Source organism: Rhododendron vialii, chromosome 1a (assembly GCF_030253575.1).
Source record: "Rhododendron vialii isolate Sample 1 chromosome 1a, ASM3025357v1".
NCBI classification, from domain to species: Eukaryota; Viridiplantae; Streptophyta; class Magnoliopsida; order Ericales; family Ericaceae; genus Rhododendron; species Rhododendron vialii.
The window spans coordinates 13,585,493-13,603,028 of NC_080557.1; the positions used below are offsets into that span (position 1 = coordinate 13,585,493).

A 17,536-nucleotide genomic window follows, 5' to 3' on the forward strand; every position below is an offset into this window, starting at 1 on the left:
CACGAAGCTTCGGACGAGACCCGAATTGAAGGCACATAAGAAGACCGTTTTGTCCTAAAAAATATTTGTATAATGATAGATTCAATAAAAAGTTCGCCACAATGAAAGAGTAATCATGAAATAAATTATAGCTGTGACATTTTTATCATGATTAAACCTAGGTTAGCAGAAAACTAGGATATATATAAAGAAACTTATCATAAGTTATTATGTAAATTTACCATGACATATGTTTTTTTTTTTTGGTAAGTAAAAGTAAATGGGTTGCTAGCAATGGGGATTGACATAATTTGTCATAGACCTTACATCTCTTTCCTTTGATTCCAAGTCTATGTCGAGAGACAATCGTCAACAAAAAGGTGCTCGAGCCGAGTCGGAAAGAAAGACTGCGAAAGACGTCTCGCTTCAGCTAAACTACGGTTCCAATATTCTTGTGAACTTTTTGTCTAAAACTTTTTTCAGTATTTTTTTATTTTTCAAAAGTTTTTTGTTGAGCTTTTTGTCATCTTTTGTGGGATTAATCATTCGTCTAGACGAGAGAAATTAGAAAAGTATAAAAATGTAAGTCGATGTTGAAAAATAATTCATACAAGGCGACATTTAAGACAAAAAACAGCTTTTGGCATTTTTTCCGTCTTTATTGACTTGTTTTCGCTTTTGGTCATAATTTTGTACTTCTTAGACTCCTTTTGTTGAGACGGATGATTAATCAGAAAATATAACGCAAATCCAACTAATATTCAAAAAAGATGAACAAAATACACAAAACAAAGAAGAAGAAAAAAAGTTTACAAGAGTGGAGCCGTACAAGTTGTAGACTACAACTTTTTTGTTCTATCCCTGTTCGATCTTTTTTTGCTCCAAACTTTTCTGTATTAATGGTTCATTTCAATAAGAAATTCTTTTGAAAGTAAAACATGACTCAACTTTTTGGATTTTTTCTTGGATATTTCCTAAAAAATTGGGTAAAAGTTATTTTTATTTTTATTTCTATTTCTATCGTCAAGATGAACTAATGATTTATAAAAATTTGACACAAAATTAATCACGCGTTTATTTTTGTTCGGTTCACATTTTAATTTAGTTTTTCAATCATAACTCTACTTTTCTCTCTAATCATTACTTTATTTTTTTTCTCCGATTATTACCCTATTTATCCAATTATTAATTTCTCATCTCTCTCTCTATCTTTTTCTAATCATTATCCTTCTCTTCAATTATCATTCTATTTCTCTCTGCACTCACTACCAAAACTAAATTAAATTAAATTCTATACAAAGCCAAAAAAGTGTTACCTTACCGGAAACGGGGCTAAATCATAACTACTACTATAATTATTGGATGACATATGGATGAGATAAAAACACGTTGAGCCTTTTAATTTGGACTGTGATTCAGTTTGAAGTCTTCTTTTATCCAATAGTAATAAAGAACTCGATGGAAACCGTTATCCTCTCCCGCTAACGATTAACGAAACAGCAGATAGACACAGACAGAGACTGGCAGACGTTTCAGATAAACCAAACAGCAATCTTCCAACCCCAAGCAAGTGAGATCACTTCCTTCTCTCTCTCTGGTCCTGTTCCAAGGGTTTTTGAGTTTCGCTGCGATAGGGTTTAGGGTTTTGTTGCTCTTTTTGGGCTTTCTTATGAGGAACATCTTCAATTTTGTGGACAATAATGCTGATATTTGTTTAGAAAAGGATAAAACATTTGTGGGTCTTAAAAGGGTTCCGATTTTTTCGGGTGGTGTTGCTATGTGAAACCAATTGAGCAGATTTTGGACTGCTTTATGTGTTTACGAGGCTGAAAAATGTTGGCTTCTCTGCACCTTCTTAATGAGCAATTCAACTTTCCTGTCCAAAATCTTGATGTTTTCGAATCAAAGTATGTCTCGTGAGTCCTTGAATCGTCACAAATCCTTGTATATTGTTGTTCAACGGAGCAGTGGAAGGACGCGGATATGCGGTCTCACTCCCCATGCGAAGAAGAACAGCCATTCAGGGAACAAAAGTTGGTGGCGGAAGTTTTTTTTCCAGGATGGCGGGAATTGGCTTGGCAAGGAGGATGAGGATATGGTTGAGGGGGAGGCGTTTTATAGCTCAAGCGAAGATGAGTTGTCTGAAGGAGAAAAATTCGAAGAATGGAAGAGGAGGGCTGAGGCAATTATGGAGTTGAGGGAAGCACAGGAAGATATGCGAAATGAAGAGAATCGTAGTTGGGAAGATTGGGTAGTGGACGAGACAAATGATGCTAGTAGTAGTAGTTCATCGTGGGATGGAGGAGATTGGAACGATAGGCACGAGAAATGGAGAGAAGATGTAAGGGCGGATCCTAGTCAGATGATTCCTCGGAGAGGTTTGGTTGAGTATGTAAGAGATTTTGTGGAGGGGAGTGAAGATGAGGACATGCTATACGAGGATCGTGTGTTTCGATATGCTTCGATTAATTCAGTGAGTTCATTTGCTCTTTGTTTCAAGTTGGTAAGAGTATTGTTGTTGTTTTCAGCTTAGCTATCTAGTTCCTATCCAGTCTGATTGCATTTTGTTATCTATCTGCTTAGTTCGTATTACATAAATATGCATTCCTGACATGTCTTCAAACTATTGGGATAAAAATATATGTTGGTACCTTGGTTTTGTAATAGATTTATCATCCTACGATGGATCTACACTCTATAGATTAGAGACCAATTATAATTGTCAAATTTTCTTTTCTGGCATGCTGTTTCGGTTGAGTAGGAAAAAGAAATATCTAGGAAACATCGTCTAAAGAGTGTGAAATATTACCAAAAGTATTTGGGAATGTGTATGAAAGTGTCAGTGTCAAATGTTTCTAATCGGTGTCAAATGACTCGATGTTTCAGTATGTTTCATGTGCATCACAGAGGACCTTTGAATTTTGAGATTCTAGTAATTTTTTGTTTTACAGTCTTCTAGGAAGAAGCATTTCATCTGTTCCAAAGGAAACGAAAACAAATTATTGTCCTTCGAAAATGTGTACCGGGATATTATTTCCAAGGAGTCAAGATGTTTCTGATAATTGATATAGCCGAAAGCACATGAGCTCAAGTAAAAAAAAAGAAAAAGAAAAGCACAAGAGCCCCAATTAATTTCTGCGCTTTGGCAAAGTGCAAACTGATTTTAGGAGTCATTCATCAAGTCTTAGAGTTGCCTCATTTGTATAGTCCAGTTTGCTATGTATTATGTTACACATACATGTACAACTTTGAAAATAATTGAGGTCATAGATATAACTACTCCAGGTGTGGAAGGACTAGAAGTTTGATTTTTCGTTATGTACAATATTGGGTAACCTCATCATGCACAATGTCCAAAGAACAGGATATTGGGCCCTGCAACTGATTTGTATTTTAGGTTATATGCAACGTTGAATAACCAACACTCAAGATGAGAGAGAAATTAATGTTCTTAAAGAAACAACTTTCGTCGAAGACAATTACTTGAAGTTACGGAAAGTGCAGAATAAATGTATCTAATATTGCAAAGTTAGGCCTTCCTCTAGTCATTAGGCTTGAATCTTCTCATTAACATTTACTAACAAGCACAGTTGAGTGAAAAGATTAGAGTCAAAGCAAGCTGCTGGGAGCTTAAATTTACCTGTCCACTCATAGCAAAAGTGAAAGAATCCTATGTTTTAAGCTGCTCAAAAATTGATTGTACAATCTTCAAATCTAGGGTCTGTGCTGTCTCTAAGGTGAGATGGTGGCCTACATGTGTACTGGTGGGTTCTTAATCCTCGGAATTGTCATATGAATATTCCGAAGACCTCCAAGCAGATATCTCTTGGATATATTGAACAAAAGAGTCCTTGAAGGGACACCATCCTCTATACACGCAGTATACAGAGCTGCTATGACCGATATACAGCTTTCCTTTATAGTCAATGAAATGAAAAGCAGATTCACAAAACTTTCCAAAGGGTCAGAAAAGAGAAGCATGTCATCTGAATCTATGTAGGTTATCTGCACAAAGCAAAAGTCCCCCCCATTTTGTTCCCACATCAAGAACATTGGAGCCACCATGGAAGTCTTCTTCCTTTTCCTCAATAAGCAACCTCCCAAGCATAACTCATAGAACAAAAGAAGTAACTTCAGTGACTCACTGAATGCCAAATTCTACGCAAAGCAAAATACGTAACTCCCTATTGTTCAGTATTGAGTCTAAAGATGTGGTGTCCTTGCAAAACATGCCACCACAGACATGTTAAGTTCTGTAAAGGATGTTTGAATGGACATATCTAGGTTTCGAAGTATGTAACACAATCAAGCTGATGTAAGCTGATGCTGCAAAGAGGGAACATCTGATCCAACTTTGCCTTGAGGACTAATTGTATGGAATTGAAGTGGGTAGAGATTGTCCTTGATTTTCCCCTGAGAAGAGCTTTCTCCATTGTCAGATCACTAACACAGTAACCCATGGGAAGACGAAAGGAACAACTACTATCCATAGTAGATCTTTCTACAGTTATCAGTTCTTTCTTAATTGCATGAATGGACCACAGATTCTGAAGCTGAAGTGTTAAATGGTAATTATAAAAATAAATACTACAATAACAGAAATCGGTAGGCCTGCACCATTTCCAATCATGACATTACCTGAACCTGAGTATTCTGCTGGTTCTTGTAGATACGAAGCCCTCTCACGTGATTGGCTGCACCATTATCTTGGTACCAAAACTATCATGTGACATTGGTCGTGGCAGATGTGACATTCTCCCATGTTACTACGACCACTATTTTGTGTTTGAGAATGAGGGTTTGACCATTGTGAATCATTACCTCTGGTCACATCTCCCCCTCCACCCCCCGACCCCCTCTTTTGTGTTGGTTTATGTGCAGCTACGAGAGTTGCATCTCCTACGGATGGGTTGGATTGTGTAAACCTGAGATCAGCAAAGGTAGCAGGTAGTTGCTGATATCAATCAGTTCAAATTGTTAAAGGATCCAACTAAAAACCAAATCGCAATGAGGTGAGAGGCTGCCCAGGGTCATTTGCTAGCTTTGGAGGTAAAAATTAATCAATATGAGAGTGGCTCTAATACACCCGCATGTGCTACCCCTGAATCGTACGTGGAGAGGTAAATAAACGATCTATAACAACGGATCAGACCAAAATAAAGTTTTGATATCGCACAGAGAAAGGTGGAATCAATTACTCCCTCTATCCCCCTTTATTGATCTCAGTTAGCACTTTTTGCTGTCCTAAAAGATTGTCCCACTTCAAAACTAAGTGGGCAATAGTTAATGGATTTCCTCTTCTACCCTTCCATTTTTATATTAATAGTAAGAAAAGGCAATGATTGTGTTCCCTTATTAAGTTGGAATCCCCACTAGGGACCAATAAATTTGGACGGAGGGAGTAATACGAACTCTCATACCATCCTAAACCATCCAACTCAAAACTAATCGGGTATGAATAAAGAGGCCGTCAGTGCTGACATACTAGCTTTGGAGATAATAGCTAAACAATGTGGGACAAGCTCTAATGTGAATGGACCGTATTCTGGTCCCTGACCACTAAGATTGTGATTGACCAGTTCCTTGTAAGAGACGGGATCTTCCATTGCAGCTAATGAATCTGCAAGATGTTTGAGCCGATTTAGGTAATCTGAGACTGACAGTGTTCCATTTTCAGTGGATTGAATATCATTTTGCAGTAGATCAAAATGTGGTTGGCTTTGTTACTGAAACATTGAATGAAGGCTGTCCTAAACTCGGTGTGCAGTGGAGACTCCAAAAAATATGTCAAGAGCATACAGTGGGTGAGGGTTGTATTTATGCGCATAAAGCACACTGATCCATAATGGGACATGTGATGAAATCTGGATTATCAACTTTTGCTTCCTCCTTGGATTAAATGTTCGTTGGTGGTGGGTATTGGGCATCCATCATAACAATAGAGATCATTGGCAACAAGGATACAGGTAAATTGCTGATTGATCATTGGTTTTGTTAAACCTTAGAGCATCTGTAGTGGAATAACCAAAAGTCAATAATTAAAAGTTGCCACATCATCTTTTGATTATCCATTTAAGGGGTCGCTAAGGTTAGCTATGTAGAGGTCCACAATGGTACAATTAAAATTGAACAACCAAAATTTTCCACGTCACCTTTTCAACTTATAAAAATCTAAAAATTGTGACATAGAAAACAACTTTCTTAAAATAGTTTTCAAACTAATAAACTGTTTTTTGAAAACTTTGATTAAAAAAAAAAACAGTTTTCGGGAAAAAGTTTAAAAAAACAGTTTTTGAATAAAAAATTAGTTTTTGGAAAATGAGTTTTTCTTTAAAAGGAACAGTTTTTGAAAACAAAACAAAAAAAAAAACTGTTTTGAAATAAACTGTTTTTGCAAAAAAAATAGTTTTGGGAAAAACAGTTTTAATAAAAAAACAGTTTTCACAAAAAAAAAAGTTTTGAAAAAAAAAGGTTTTTGCAAAAAAATAAAAACTATTTTTAAAAGTATTTTTCTTAGAAACATGTTGAAAATGGAAGAGAGAATATTTTTGTGTAATGATGGTGTACTTGATTGAGGAAATATGGAAACAACTAAATTTGGTTATTGGCAAAAAGTTGCTAGTTTTGATTATCCAAGGGCTAAAATTTGATGAGTTGCTAAGAGATTGCTAAGTTTGGTTATTCTAATGTGAGCTCTTTTTTGAGCAAATGTTGCTAACCTTTACAATCTTTTGGTTTTGATTATACCACTGTGGATGCTCTTACAGAAATTTAGTTGTCAATTTCTGTCAGTCAAAGGGACAGAGGAGACTGATCTAATTGGAAGTCAGTGATGTTATTGATGGGCAGGAGGATGTCATAGTGCTGCATTCAGGGAATCTGATGCAGGACATAATGCTGTGATTACAATCGCAAGAAATGTGTGATTGATTGGATATCTATGTGATTGGTTGGTAATAGATGGAAGGGTCTTAGAATTTTTCTTTTCTATTTTAGTAACATGTTCTACCATAATCTTAGGCAAATTTAGACTTTTGATTGCTTTCCCTTTTGGTTAAGATCCTAGTAGTTTACGTATTCTTGTAAGGCATAAGGCCAAGGCACTTATTTTTCCATCTTCAATAATATTCCTCTTCAAAATTATTCCTCCTCCTGATGGATTCCAGTCCCGTGGACTCGGGAATTAAAGAACTTAGAACTCGCTTCCGCTCTGTGTCAGAATCTATGTATTGCTGTCACAATGAAGAGAACGTGTGTTCTTTAGGCTATGATAGCATGGAAAGAAATAGCTAAGCTAAACGACTCTTAATTCAAGAGGAAATCTGTATTTTTCCTTCATTACCTAATATATGGAAGACCTGGAGCTGCTATACAAGGAAAGAATCAATCATATCCCAAAGCCACAGTCAAACAATCGGATCCCAAAAACATAGTCAACCAATTAGATCACAAATTTTTAGCTTCAGACTCCCAAATTATTGAAATCATATCCGTTCACTTGACTTTAATTGAACACTGAGGTCTGGTCACCTGCGTTTGAGAAAGAGATAAGGTGACATCACATTGAATTGGATAGTTTGGACTTAAACTATGGATTCCTCGCCCTAGTGTACGCATAACATGTTGGCTCTTGTTATTTGGAACTCCTTGACAACTAGTATGTAGTTATGTTTTCAGAACCTTGCATCTTATGTTTCATATTGGCGCATTTGATTAGATGAAGGATAACTATTCTAACCGTATTCATTTGTCTTGTTGCAGGCAAAATTTTTGGCAGTATTGGTAATCATACCGTTGACATTGGATTTTTTGGTTCATGACTTTGTTCTCATGCCTTTTTTGGAAAGGTAATCATTGTGATACTATGGATTCTCGTACCAACTGAAATGAACCAACCACCCCCAAAACCAAGAAAAGAAAAGAAAAGAAAAACACAAACGCGCACGGATGCATGCTGCACAAAAAGAAATAACGAAGACAACCAAAACCGTATCATTGTTTTTGTCTAATTGTCACACTGGTGTGTTTGATTCTATGTAGCACGGACACAGATACGGATTCGGACATGGAAACAGATACGGACACGGGACACGGAATTTCTAAAAAAATGCAGACACGGACACAACAAAAATAAATAAATAAATAATATTTATTGTATACCAGCGAAAATATAATTAGGTGTATAAGCTTGGAGCTTCAATATTTACAAGCAAGCAACATATATACATCGTAAAACATAATATTTATTCCAAAATATACGAAGCAACTACACATTTACACCCCAAAGTTTTAAAAAATTGCATATTGAACTCTTGGCATGTCCCATACGTTTTTTTCCATGCCCCCCGCGTGACCCCGTGTCACACCGGCCTCTAGGAGTGTCGGTGCTCTTTGATTTTGTTAAAATGGTGCTTTCCTTGACAAAAGTTTCGTTGTTTTGGATGAACAACGTAGTTACAATAAGCAGCTATGCACATGGATACGGACTTGTGAGTTTTTAAAAGATGGGGACACGGACACGGTAGGGGACACAACAAAATAAATAAATAAATAGTATTTGTTTTATACCGGTGGAAATATAGTTAAATGTACAAGTATGAAGCTTCAATATATACAAACAAGTATTATATATAGATCAGATTGAACTTTTAACCCAAATTATTTGTACTAATCCACATTTACCCCCCATTTTTTTTTTAAAAAATTGCATATTTAACCCCTGCCGTGTCCTTATATGTGTCCTTCCCGTGTCCCTGATGTATTCCTCGCGTGTCCCCCTAAAAATGAAGGAGAGCGTATTTGGATTGACCCGAGAACCCAATAAAGAGACGAACGGATCCCCAACCCCACAATTGGGGATCAGTTGATTTCTTTGTTGATCTTCTACTCTCTCAAATTTTCTCGATTTAGTACACATGGATCCTTCGCTGGCTCTTGCCGGCGGTAACAATGGTGGCAAGGACGCTGCCACTTCTCGTTGTAACGGTTCCAGGACGGTGTGCACCAGGGCAGTGGCTCTCATGCCACCATCTCTTCTTCTGACATCATATCCATGTTTGTGCCTACATCAGGCAGTCGAGAACCACTTGGATGAGTAGGATGAGCTCTTGAAGACACTTCAGGAAGATGTTCTCAAGCTCCAGATGGCAGTCCAGGCCCACTTGGGTGCATCTCACTGACACCGTTATCGGACCACATCCCCCAGATGCGGCAAACACGAGCATAGGCATAGGATTCAGGCCAAAGAACGTCCAGGCAACGCCACTTAGTTATCTTGCTGAATTAGTTTAGATAGTGTAATAAGAGTGATTGTTGTCTTGTTTAATACATATTAGTAAATTGACATGCAATTCCTTTGAATTTTCACTCATTGTCTCTTTGATAAGTTGTACTCGAGGTGTATTTGTCTGTTAATAGAGTTGAGTTTGCTCGAAATAATTAATTTGCAATTACGGATCAGCTGATGTTAATGGCTTGAGCAGGTATGTAAAGACTGTACCACTTGCAGCAGAGATGCTTGACCTGACAAGACATCAAAAGCTGGAATTGGTTAAGGAAATAAAACTAGAAAAAGCAAGATACCGGCTTGAGGTAGAAATTGGCAAATCTCCTCCTCTTTCTGATGAGGAGGTTTGGTTGGAGTTACGACATAAAGCGTAAGATTAAACAATCTTTGGTACTCTTTTCTTTATATATTTTTCCCCCTCAGTATCTCCTGTTCATATGGTTGATGTTGCTATGTGAATTAAACTACTTACGGATGTAAACAGCTTCATTTAACCACCTTTCTAAGGAATGGGCATAATTAGCTGCCTGAAGCGTGTTGTGACGAAAATATAGGAAACCTATTATGCTTCCACTAACAAACAGACCGCATGTAAACTCAACCAAATAATCGTATAATAAGACTCATCCTAGTCTAAAAATATGTTCATACACGATTGTACTGGTACCAAATGAGTTTGGCTTGAGATTCACATATTTCGCGATTGGAATGCTTCCATAGATTTTGTTATGTCTCCTCTTGTGTCTGCTGCACAGTGGGAGTCCATTTGCTTAACAGTACAAAGAAAAAGGAAAATTCTAGGCACACGTCCATCTTTGCAACTTCTCTCACAAGTGATGGCGGGAGAGCAGGTAGAATGAATGTGTCCCTGGCATTGGCCAAGAAAAAAGCTCCCTATTTGCGATGTCACTCTTTCCACGGGTCAGACCACTACCTTAATAAATTTGTAACCTGCCATTATGTTGGTAACTCGTTCCACTATTGTAATGGTGCATTTTATCTAAATGTGGCCAGGGAGTAGATGTTAATCACAGTTCATAGCCTCATATCAGACCCAAGGACGTGCTACACAATGCACTACCATGTCTTTTTCTCATTTTGGCCAATGCTCTACAAGAGTGAGGCTCTCAGCAACTGCTTATAAGTTGTCCCAATGTAACATGGTCTTTGGAAATGCCTCCTGACTTCTTAGTTCATTGTTGATGTGTTTGCATGTCCCATCAAAATGAGTTATGTATTCCATAACTGTAAGTATTACTCCTGCCATCCCAATTTGTTTGTCCCGTACGGGGAACTCAACTTTTTAAGGGACATGCAATTTATGTATGTCCCCTCATAAGGTTTAATGAGATCTCCAACATTTCCCCTCCTTCTCTACCTTTAAAGCTACTTTTTAGTTTTGGTCATTTACGAGGGTTAGTTTGTGGAACTCAACATACTTTATCTTTGACTTTTTCAAAGAGTGCAAACAATGTGGGACATCCCAAAATAGAATACTAGGCAAACAATGGGACAGAGGGAGTACTTACCCTGTAATCTGAAGAGTTTTCGTTACTAGGCATGCTAGCACAGGTTATCTATTGTTTGACGGTCATCTTTGGTACTTGTGCCGGCTCTCACATACTGAACCTGCAACTAAATTATGAATGTTAATCTTAATGTCCTCCTTGTTGCTCTAACAGGTTAGAGTTGCGAGATGAACGAAGGTTAGCAAATCGTAGTGCATTTGCTAATATATTGTCAGACATGGTATTTGGGATCTCGTTCTTCATTCTTTTATACACCAACAAAAGTAAAGTGAGTTGTCATTCACCTTTCTGCCAAAGGTTCTTTATTATTCACAGAATGTACCTTTCTCACTACTTCAGTTCTTTCTGCCAAAGGTTCTTTATTATTCACAGAATGTAACTTTCTCACTACTTCAGTTTTCTTTTCCCTACCTATGAGGAAATACGTAACAGAGAATTGAGAATTGTGCAAACATTTTAAGCAATATGGTTTAATTTTCTAATTTACCATTCATTTGACGTGACATGGGTGATAGGTACTTGGTGCAATGCTATCCATGAAAGAAACAGACATCATTGTGTTACCTTTTGCCTATTTACGTAAAAGGGATGTTTGATACGACAACAAGGCTAGCGTGCTCTATTTTATTGTATATGTTTGGTTCATAAGAAATAATGTGTACAAAAGTGAACATAGCTTTATATAAGGACATGAAGACATTAGGGGCACAAGTTCATGGAAAAACAGATTAAAGGAATCCACTCATTGAAAAGTTGAGTTGTGTGGAGCATAAAATGAGGAGAAGTTATTGTTGAAGCGTGCCACTAGGACCTACAAATGAGCTAGTGCATTACAATGAGTGATTCAAGTTGAAGATGCCAACGTAAATTGCCGCACAAGTAAACAGTATATGGCTTGAGATAAGAATTGAATGGTGGCATTGGTGTGTGTCATTCGTTTTTTGTCTGTTTTGCGGTGGTTTCGTTTCTTTTTTTGGGTAAATTGAATCATTATATCTATGCTACTTGGAACGCAAACCCAAACTGTTGAGGTATGAGGAATTTGGAATAGGAATGGGATCGCAACACACGACTTGTCCTAATTATGGAACGGTGGGGGTAGACATATAGATTAAGATCAGAATGCACTTATTTTATTCATATTTGCCTGTTTATTAATCTGGAACACATTTCTAGGAGCTTTCTTACCACATATACATGGATTTCGGCATTTTGCCCTTATCCTGCTAAAGCCCCACTCTTATATTTTAAGGTTCCTACATTGTGATTTGCTATGATGGGAAGTGTAAAGGAAGTACATAGGAAAATCTTTGGGATCACATTGGAAGCTAAATTCCCTGTTTTGAAAAGTAGATGCACAGCATTTCAGATCGTGCGTGCCAAATCATAATTCCCTAGGGTATTGGAAAGTGATTTCATTTCTTTCTAGCGATAACCTTTGATCAGATTCTAAAAAAAATGCATGATGTTACTAGTTGCAATATTTTTTGAGCCCCAAGGTTGCCTAATTTATGTCAACTGCTCGCTCCGTTCCAAATTGCTCGCCCTTTTTAGGGAACCGTGCATTTTACACTTAAAAAATAATGTGTGAGTGTGAATTTTTTTTCCAAATTTTTTTACGCCAATTTAAAGATCTCATTGAGAAAAAAAAATTGGTGTAAATTTTTCTCAAAAAAATTCTCATACATAATTTTTTGCTTGCAAAATGCACGGTTCCCCAAAAATGGCGAGCAATTTGGGACGGAGGGAGTACCATTTTTGTTGTATTTTCTAGGTGATTGAATACTTTCACCTTTTAACACATAGTGATAATCTCTATTAACTTGTTAAATCTTAGGTCTTTCTGTGAAGCCATAAACTTTAAATATGCTTCCCCAATCCTATTTGGCGCTTATGAAATAGAAAAGGCCAGGGAAAAATAGAAAAATCTTTATGCAACACCGATATGTGCATTTTGCCTTCATGTAAATATGCAGACACCTATTTCTTTCGTTTTTGTTGCTCTTCTATGTCAAAAAATTACTCTTAGTGAAGCGGGCCACAATCTGCATTCAAGTGGGCATGTCTTTCCTGACCATCTTTTGTTCCTCTGTTGCAGGTAGCTTTGCTAAAATTCACAGGCTATAAAATAATTAACAATACAACAGATGCTGGGAAGGCAATTGTTCTCATCTGTCTCGCTGATATGTGGCTGGGGTAACATTTTGACTCTTTCCTGCATATATAGGATCAATTAGCATGTTGATATGGATTTCGCGAATGTGATGTGGTGTGAAAAACCTAAACCAAGTTACCTTGCCACTTGTATTTTTAGTTTTCAATCGAGTAGTATTTCTTCCTTAACCTCTAACCAAGTTTTGAATCGAAAACGCTTCGTTTTTTTCCTTTTTGTTCTGCAATCATCAGAAATTTCAACCTAATTTGTGTGATTTTTTTTTTTGATCAGTAACATTTTATTAGGGATAGAGGAAGGGACTCCAATCAAAAGTTGGAAAATACAGCCGGTGGGACAAAGCCAAAAAACAACACTTGAGGGCCTAAAGTGCCTAGATAAAAACAATTACAGCTCAAACATCCAAAAGGCCAAAAATGCCCAAATTAAACACTGAAGCCCAACCCAAAGAAAATGCAAAACCTAACCCTAAGGCAACTTCCCTCCCAAAACAGACAGAAACATCCTCAGCAGTGAAAGCCACCACCTAGATCCTCCAAGCCACCCCTTTGGAGATGCCTCCTGGAATCCAAACATACCAACAATGTCGTGGATGCTACCCTTGCCATTAGGCAAGAATTGGACCGTCCAACAACGACTATGGCAGGAGCCATGCCAACCACACCATACAACCCGTGGAAACCCACGCCGTTAGGCATGATTGGAAAACTCAGCAGAAAACCAACGGGGCTTTCACGGGCTGAATTGTGGCTGTGAAACTGGAAAAAACCAACCGACGAGGGTAGGGGGTCAAAAAAATAGAGGGGAGAAGGAGATGACAAGGAGATCGAAGACAATACCAGAGCCGACCTCGTTGGAGGACCGAAAACCTCTTACGAAGCCACTGTGAAGCTCTGTGTTTCGGCTCCCAACAACAACTAGAGGTAATCGGCCATTGAGATCCAAGGATGCTAGCATTGCCACCAGAAACCGTTGTCGCCACCATCTCATAGTTGCCGTTGCTGATCGTTTTGTGAATAGGAAAAAAGAGAACGAAAAAGAAGGCGAGAGGAGGAGGAAAAGGGAGAAAACAGGAGGAATGAGGAATGGAGGAGGAGAATAGATAAAGAGAGGGAAAGGAGGAGGAATGCCCGGGGGAGGAGGGGAGGGGCGGAGCCTCCCCCCAGGCGGCAGAACCCTAGATCTCGCCTCTTGTCTTTTCGGCTGAGAGAGAGAGAGAGAGAGAGAGAGAGAGAGAGAGAGAGAGAGAGAGAGAGAGAGAGAGAGAGAGAGAGAGAGAGAGAGTTTGTGTGATTTTGAATTTAAAAGTAGTCCTATGAGATTTTCCTTTACCTTTAAGCAAATTTTTAATTGAGAAAGCTTTTTATTTTTTTCCTTTTCATTTCGCAATCATCAGAAATTTCAACTTAAGTTGTGTGATTATGAATTTCGTAGCAGTCCCATGAAATTTCAAATTTGCAGGTAACATTGTGTCTAAGTTATTGAGTGAATTTGTTTTTGCTTAACAGTTGTACAATTGAGAAAGCTAGTTGTTTATCTTTTCATTTCGCCATCATCAGTAATTCAACCTAAATGTTGTCATTATGAATCTCAAAGCAGTAACTTATGAAAATGCAAATTTGCAGAAGCCATTCTGAAGTTGGTTGGCATGCTTTGACAGAGATAGCCCTTGAGCATTATGGCCTTGAGGTTGATGAGGCTGCTATAACCATATACATCTGCACTGTTCCAGTTTTCCTTGATTGTTGTGCGAAGCTTTGGGTAAAATTTTAACACCTGAAACAAATGACTCGTTTTTTCAGTTGTCATGTCACTTTCCCTTAGGACACTTACCAGGGCTTCCCTATGTTAATATGGGGTCATATCAAGGAACAAAATTTTGTTCCATTTCCGTTGGGATAGCCGAAATGTTTTTGTTTCTTAGGAGACCAAAATGCATCATTAGTGATATATTGAATGCTAAATTTTCCACCGACACATACCGAAACTCTCCGAAACATGTTGATTTTCTATGGAACGTACAAAATTGTTGAGTTGATTTTCTATGTAAAGTACAAAATTGTTGAGTTGATTCGATACCTATTAGTCCAACAAAGACTTTTTCCAACATTCCCATTGTTGTTTGACCTTTATATTATGTTTGAATTACTTGTTTCAAAATGTTTCCGACACGTACCGGAATATTTTTGAAAGGATGATGCTATGGTGTCCCCGGTCATTTTGGGGACACCGTAATTTTTGGCATAATTTTACCATTAGGAACATAACTAAAATCAATTACAAGCATAACAGAACTTAAACAAGGCATAACCAAGGAATATCCAAAAAACCAACCAAGGCGTAACTAAACCCAACCAAGGCATAACAAATAAGTTATGTCTTGCTATGGTTTTGGTTATGCCTTGCTATGGTTCTGTTATGCTTGTAATGGGTTTTGGTTATACTCATAATGGTTTTGTTATGCCAAAAGTTATGGTGTCCCCAAAATGACCGGGGACACCGAAGTCATTCCCTTTTTGAAATGTCTCAAGAATGTTTTGAAACGTTTTCTTTTCCTAGCTAATGGGACAACAATCCCAACCGAAAGTTGATCCAATTGATCCCTGGGTCACATTCACCCATCGCTATCAGAGTATTCTCGCACAATATGCCATGCCGCTCTCCAAGCTGAAGAACAAAACCAAGTCATACACACCCATTTCTTCTATGCATAGATTTCCTGCCATTTTCAGATCCCAAAGGGATGGCTGGGTCAAACTAATCTGTGGATTTGTGCGATATTCAAAATAATCTACCCGTATCATGTGATTTAGAGTTTAAGATTAAGATCAGAGGGAACAACTCCTGGATATTTTTGCACCAATATTTTTACCACCAATATGCATGTACGATGCTCTATAAATTTTAACCGAAATCTTTTATGATTTGCCTTTTATCATTCGATTTTTCAAGGGTTGTTAAAATTAATGTCCAAAATTCCTTTATTTGGAATGGTGGTAGATTATGTTTGTGTATTGAATACCTTCTAATGATGCCAGACACTTTCTGGTATGTGAATCTAAATCCTTTTCTACATCGCTTCATTGGCACATCCCTAAGTGTCACATGTGATAGGTATACTGAGGAATGGAAAAAAATCCGGTACACACCCGACATAACTAAATATGTTATGCCTCTCAATGGTTTTGGGTTTTGCCTCTCAATGATTTAAGTTATGCCTCTCAATGGTTAGGTTATGCCTCTCAATGGTCAAGTTATGCCTCTCAATGGTAAGGGTGCATATGGTACGCATGGTTATGCCAAGGTTATGCCTCTCAATAGTTTTGGTTATGCCTGTTATGCCTATGTTACGCCTCTCAATGATTTGGTTACTTCTCTCATTGGTTTGGTTATACGGGCATACCATACAAGGGTGTGTACCGTAGATGTTCTAGTGAGGAATTTGTGAGTGCGCAACTTGGTATCATCCTAAAACTTTCACCATGGTGTTTACTGAACATGATCAGGACTCTTAAGGATATTCAATTGAAGAAGTTTGCGAAGATGTCAACATGCTTTTGAGTTTGGAGAATTTCTGTTTCAATTTGCACAAATTTCCACAATCGTGTTAACTAGCGAATGCCCTTCTATGTGTTGAGAATTTTGTTTTCATTTCTCTCTAACTTTTACAGATCCTAACATGCTAATTTTATGTTTTTCAGTTGTTCAATAACCTTCCACGGTTGTCCCCAAAGGTGGAAAGAATCATCCAGGATATGAAGTGGAACTAGTCGATTTCTTTGCCGGATTTTCTTGTCATCTAAAGTAGCAGACAAGGTATTACATTCATCAATGTTACGGTTTCCATATAGAGGATTGTCTTGATTTTTAGCAGGATCGGATAGGTATCAGGCTTTTGAGGCGGCTGAAATGGAGCTTCTTATTCTTTGTGTATAGCTTGTCATTTTTTGCCCATATTAAAATGAATAATCGTAGAAGCATTATTGGATAATACATTTTCGAGATCTCATGATCGCCCAAATTTCTGAGAGCGTACATCAATCGAAAATTTTCAGGTTACTATTGTTTTTGGCAATGATTAATTCAGACATCAGTTGAAGCTCGGATTCTTCTTTTGCTTTGATAAACACACACACACACACACACACACACACAAGCACTCTCTCTCTCTCTCTCTCTCTCTCTCTCTCTCTCTCCGTACTGCAGTTCATCTTCTTGGATCTTGAGTTCCCTTTCCTTTGTTGAAAAGTGTATGTGAAGTCATTCCTACACTTTTTATCGACGAACAAACTAATCCCATTAATATACCATAACCATGACTGAGTTACAAACCAGCCGAAGCAGCTCTAGCTTTAAAATGAGCTGCCTCGACTACATGTTTAGGGGTGGGTGGGCAACAGGTAATTTTGTGTCATTTTCGGGTTATGTATCAAAATCGTATTTATGAAATTCCACAACATTTTTCAACTCATCAAATCTTTTGTGTCATGTTCGAGTCGTGTCATTTTCGGGTCGTGTTATAATGCCAAAAAGTTCTACTTTCGCTAAATTTTTTTTTTTTTTAGTTGA

The 17,536-nt window shown here is 37.7% G+C and overlaps 1 protein-coding gene across 1 annotated transcript; it reads left to right on the forward strand.

The window, feature by feature from the left end:
- The first annotated feature begins 1,389 nt into the window (after nucleotides 1–1,389).
- LOC131300549 (chloroplast envelope membrane protein) lies at nucleotides 1,390–17,069 on the forward strand. Its single transcript, XM_058326452.1, has 7 exons — nucleotides 1,390–2,452; nucleotides 7,741–7,826; nucleotides 9,462–9,635; nucleotides 10,948–11,062; nucleotides 12,893–12,990; nucleotides 14,593–14,728; nucleotides 16,669–17,069. The coding sequence occupies exons 1-7, from the start codon at nucleotides 1,838–1,840 to the stop codon at nucleotides 16,735–16,737; spliced, it is 1,293 nt and encodes a 430-aa protein (XP_058182435.1). The 5' UTR covers nucleotides 1,390–1,837; the 3' UTR covers nucleotides 16,738–17,069.
- The last annotated feature ends 467 nt before the right edge of the window (nucleotides 17,070–17,536 follow it).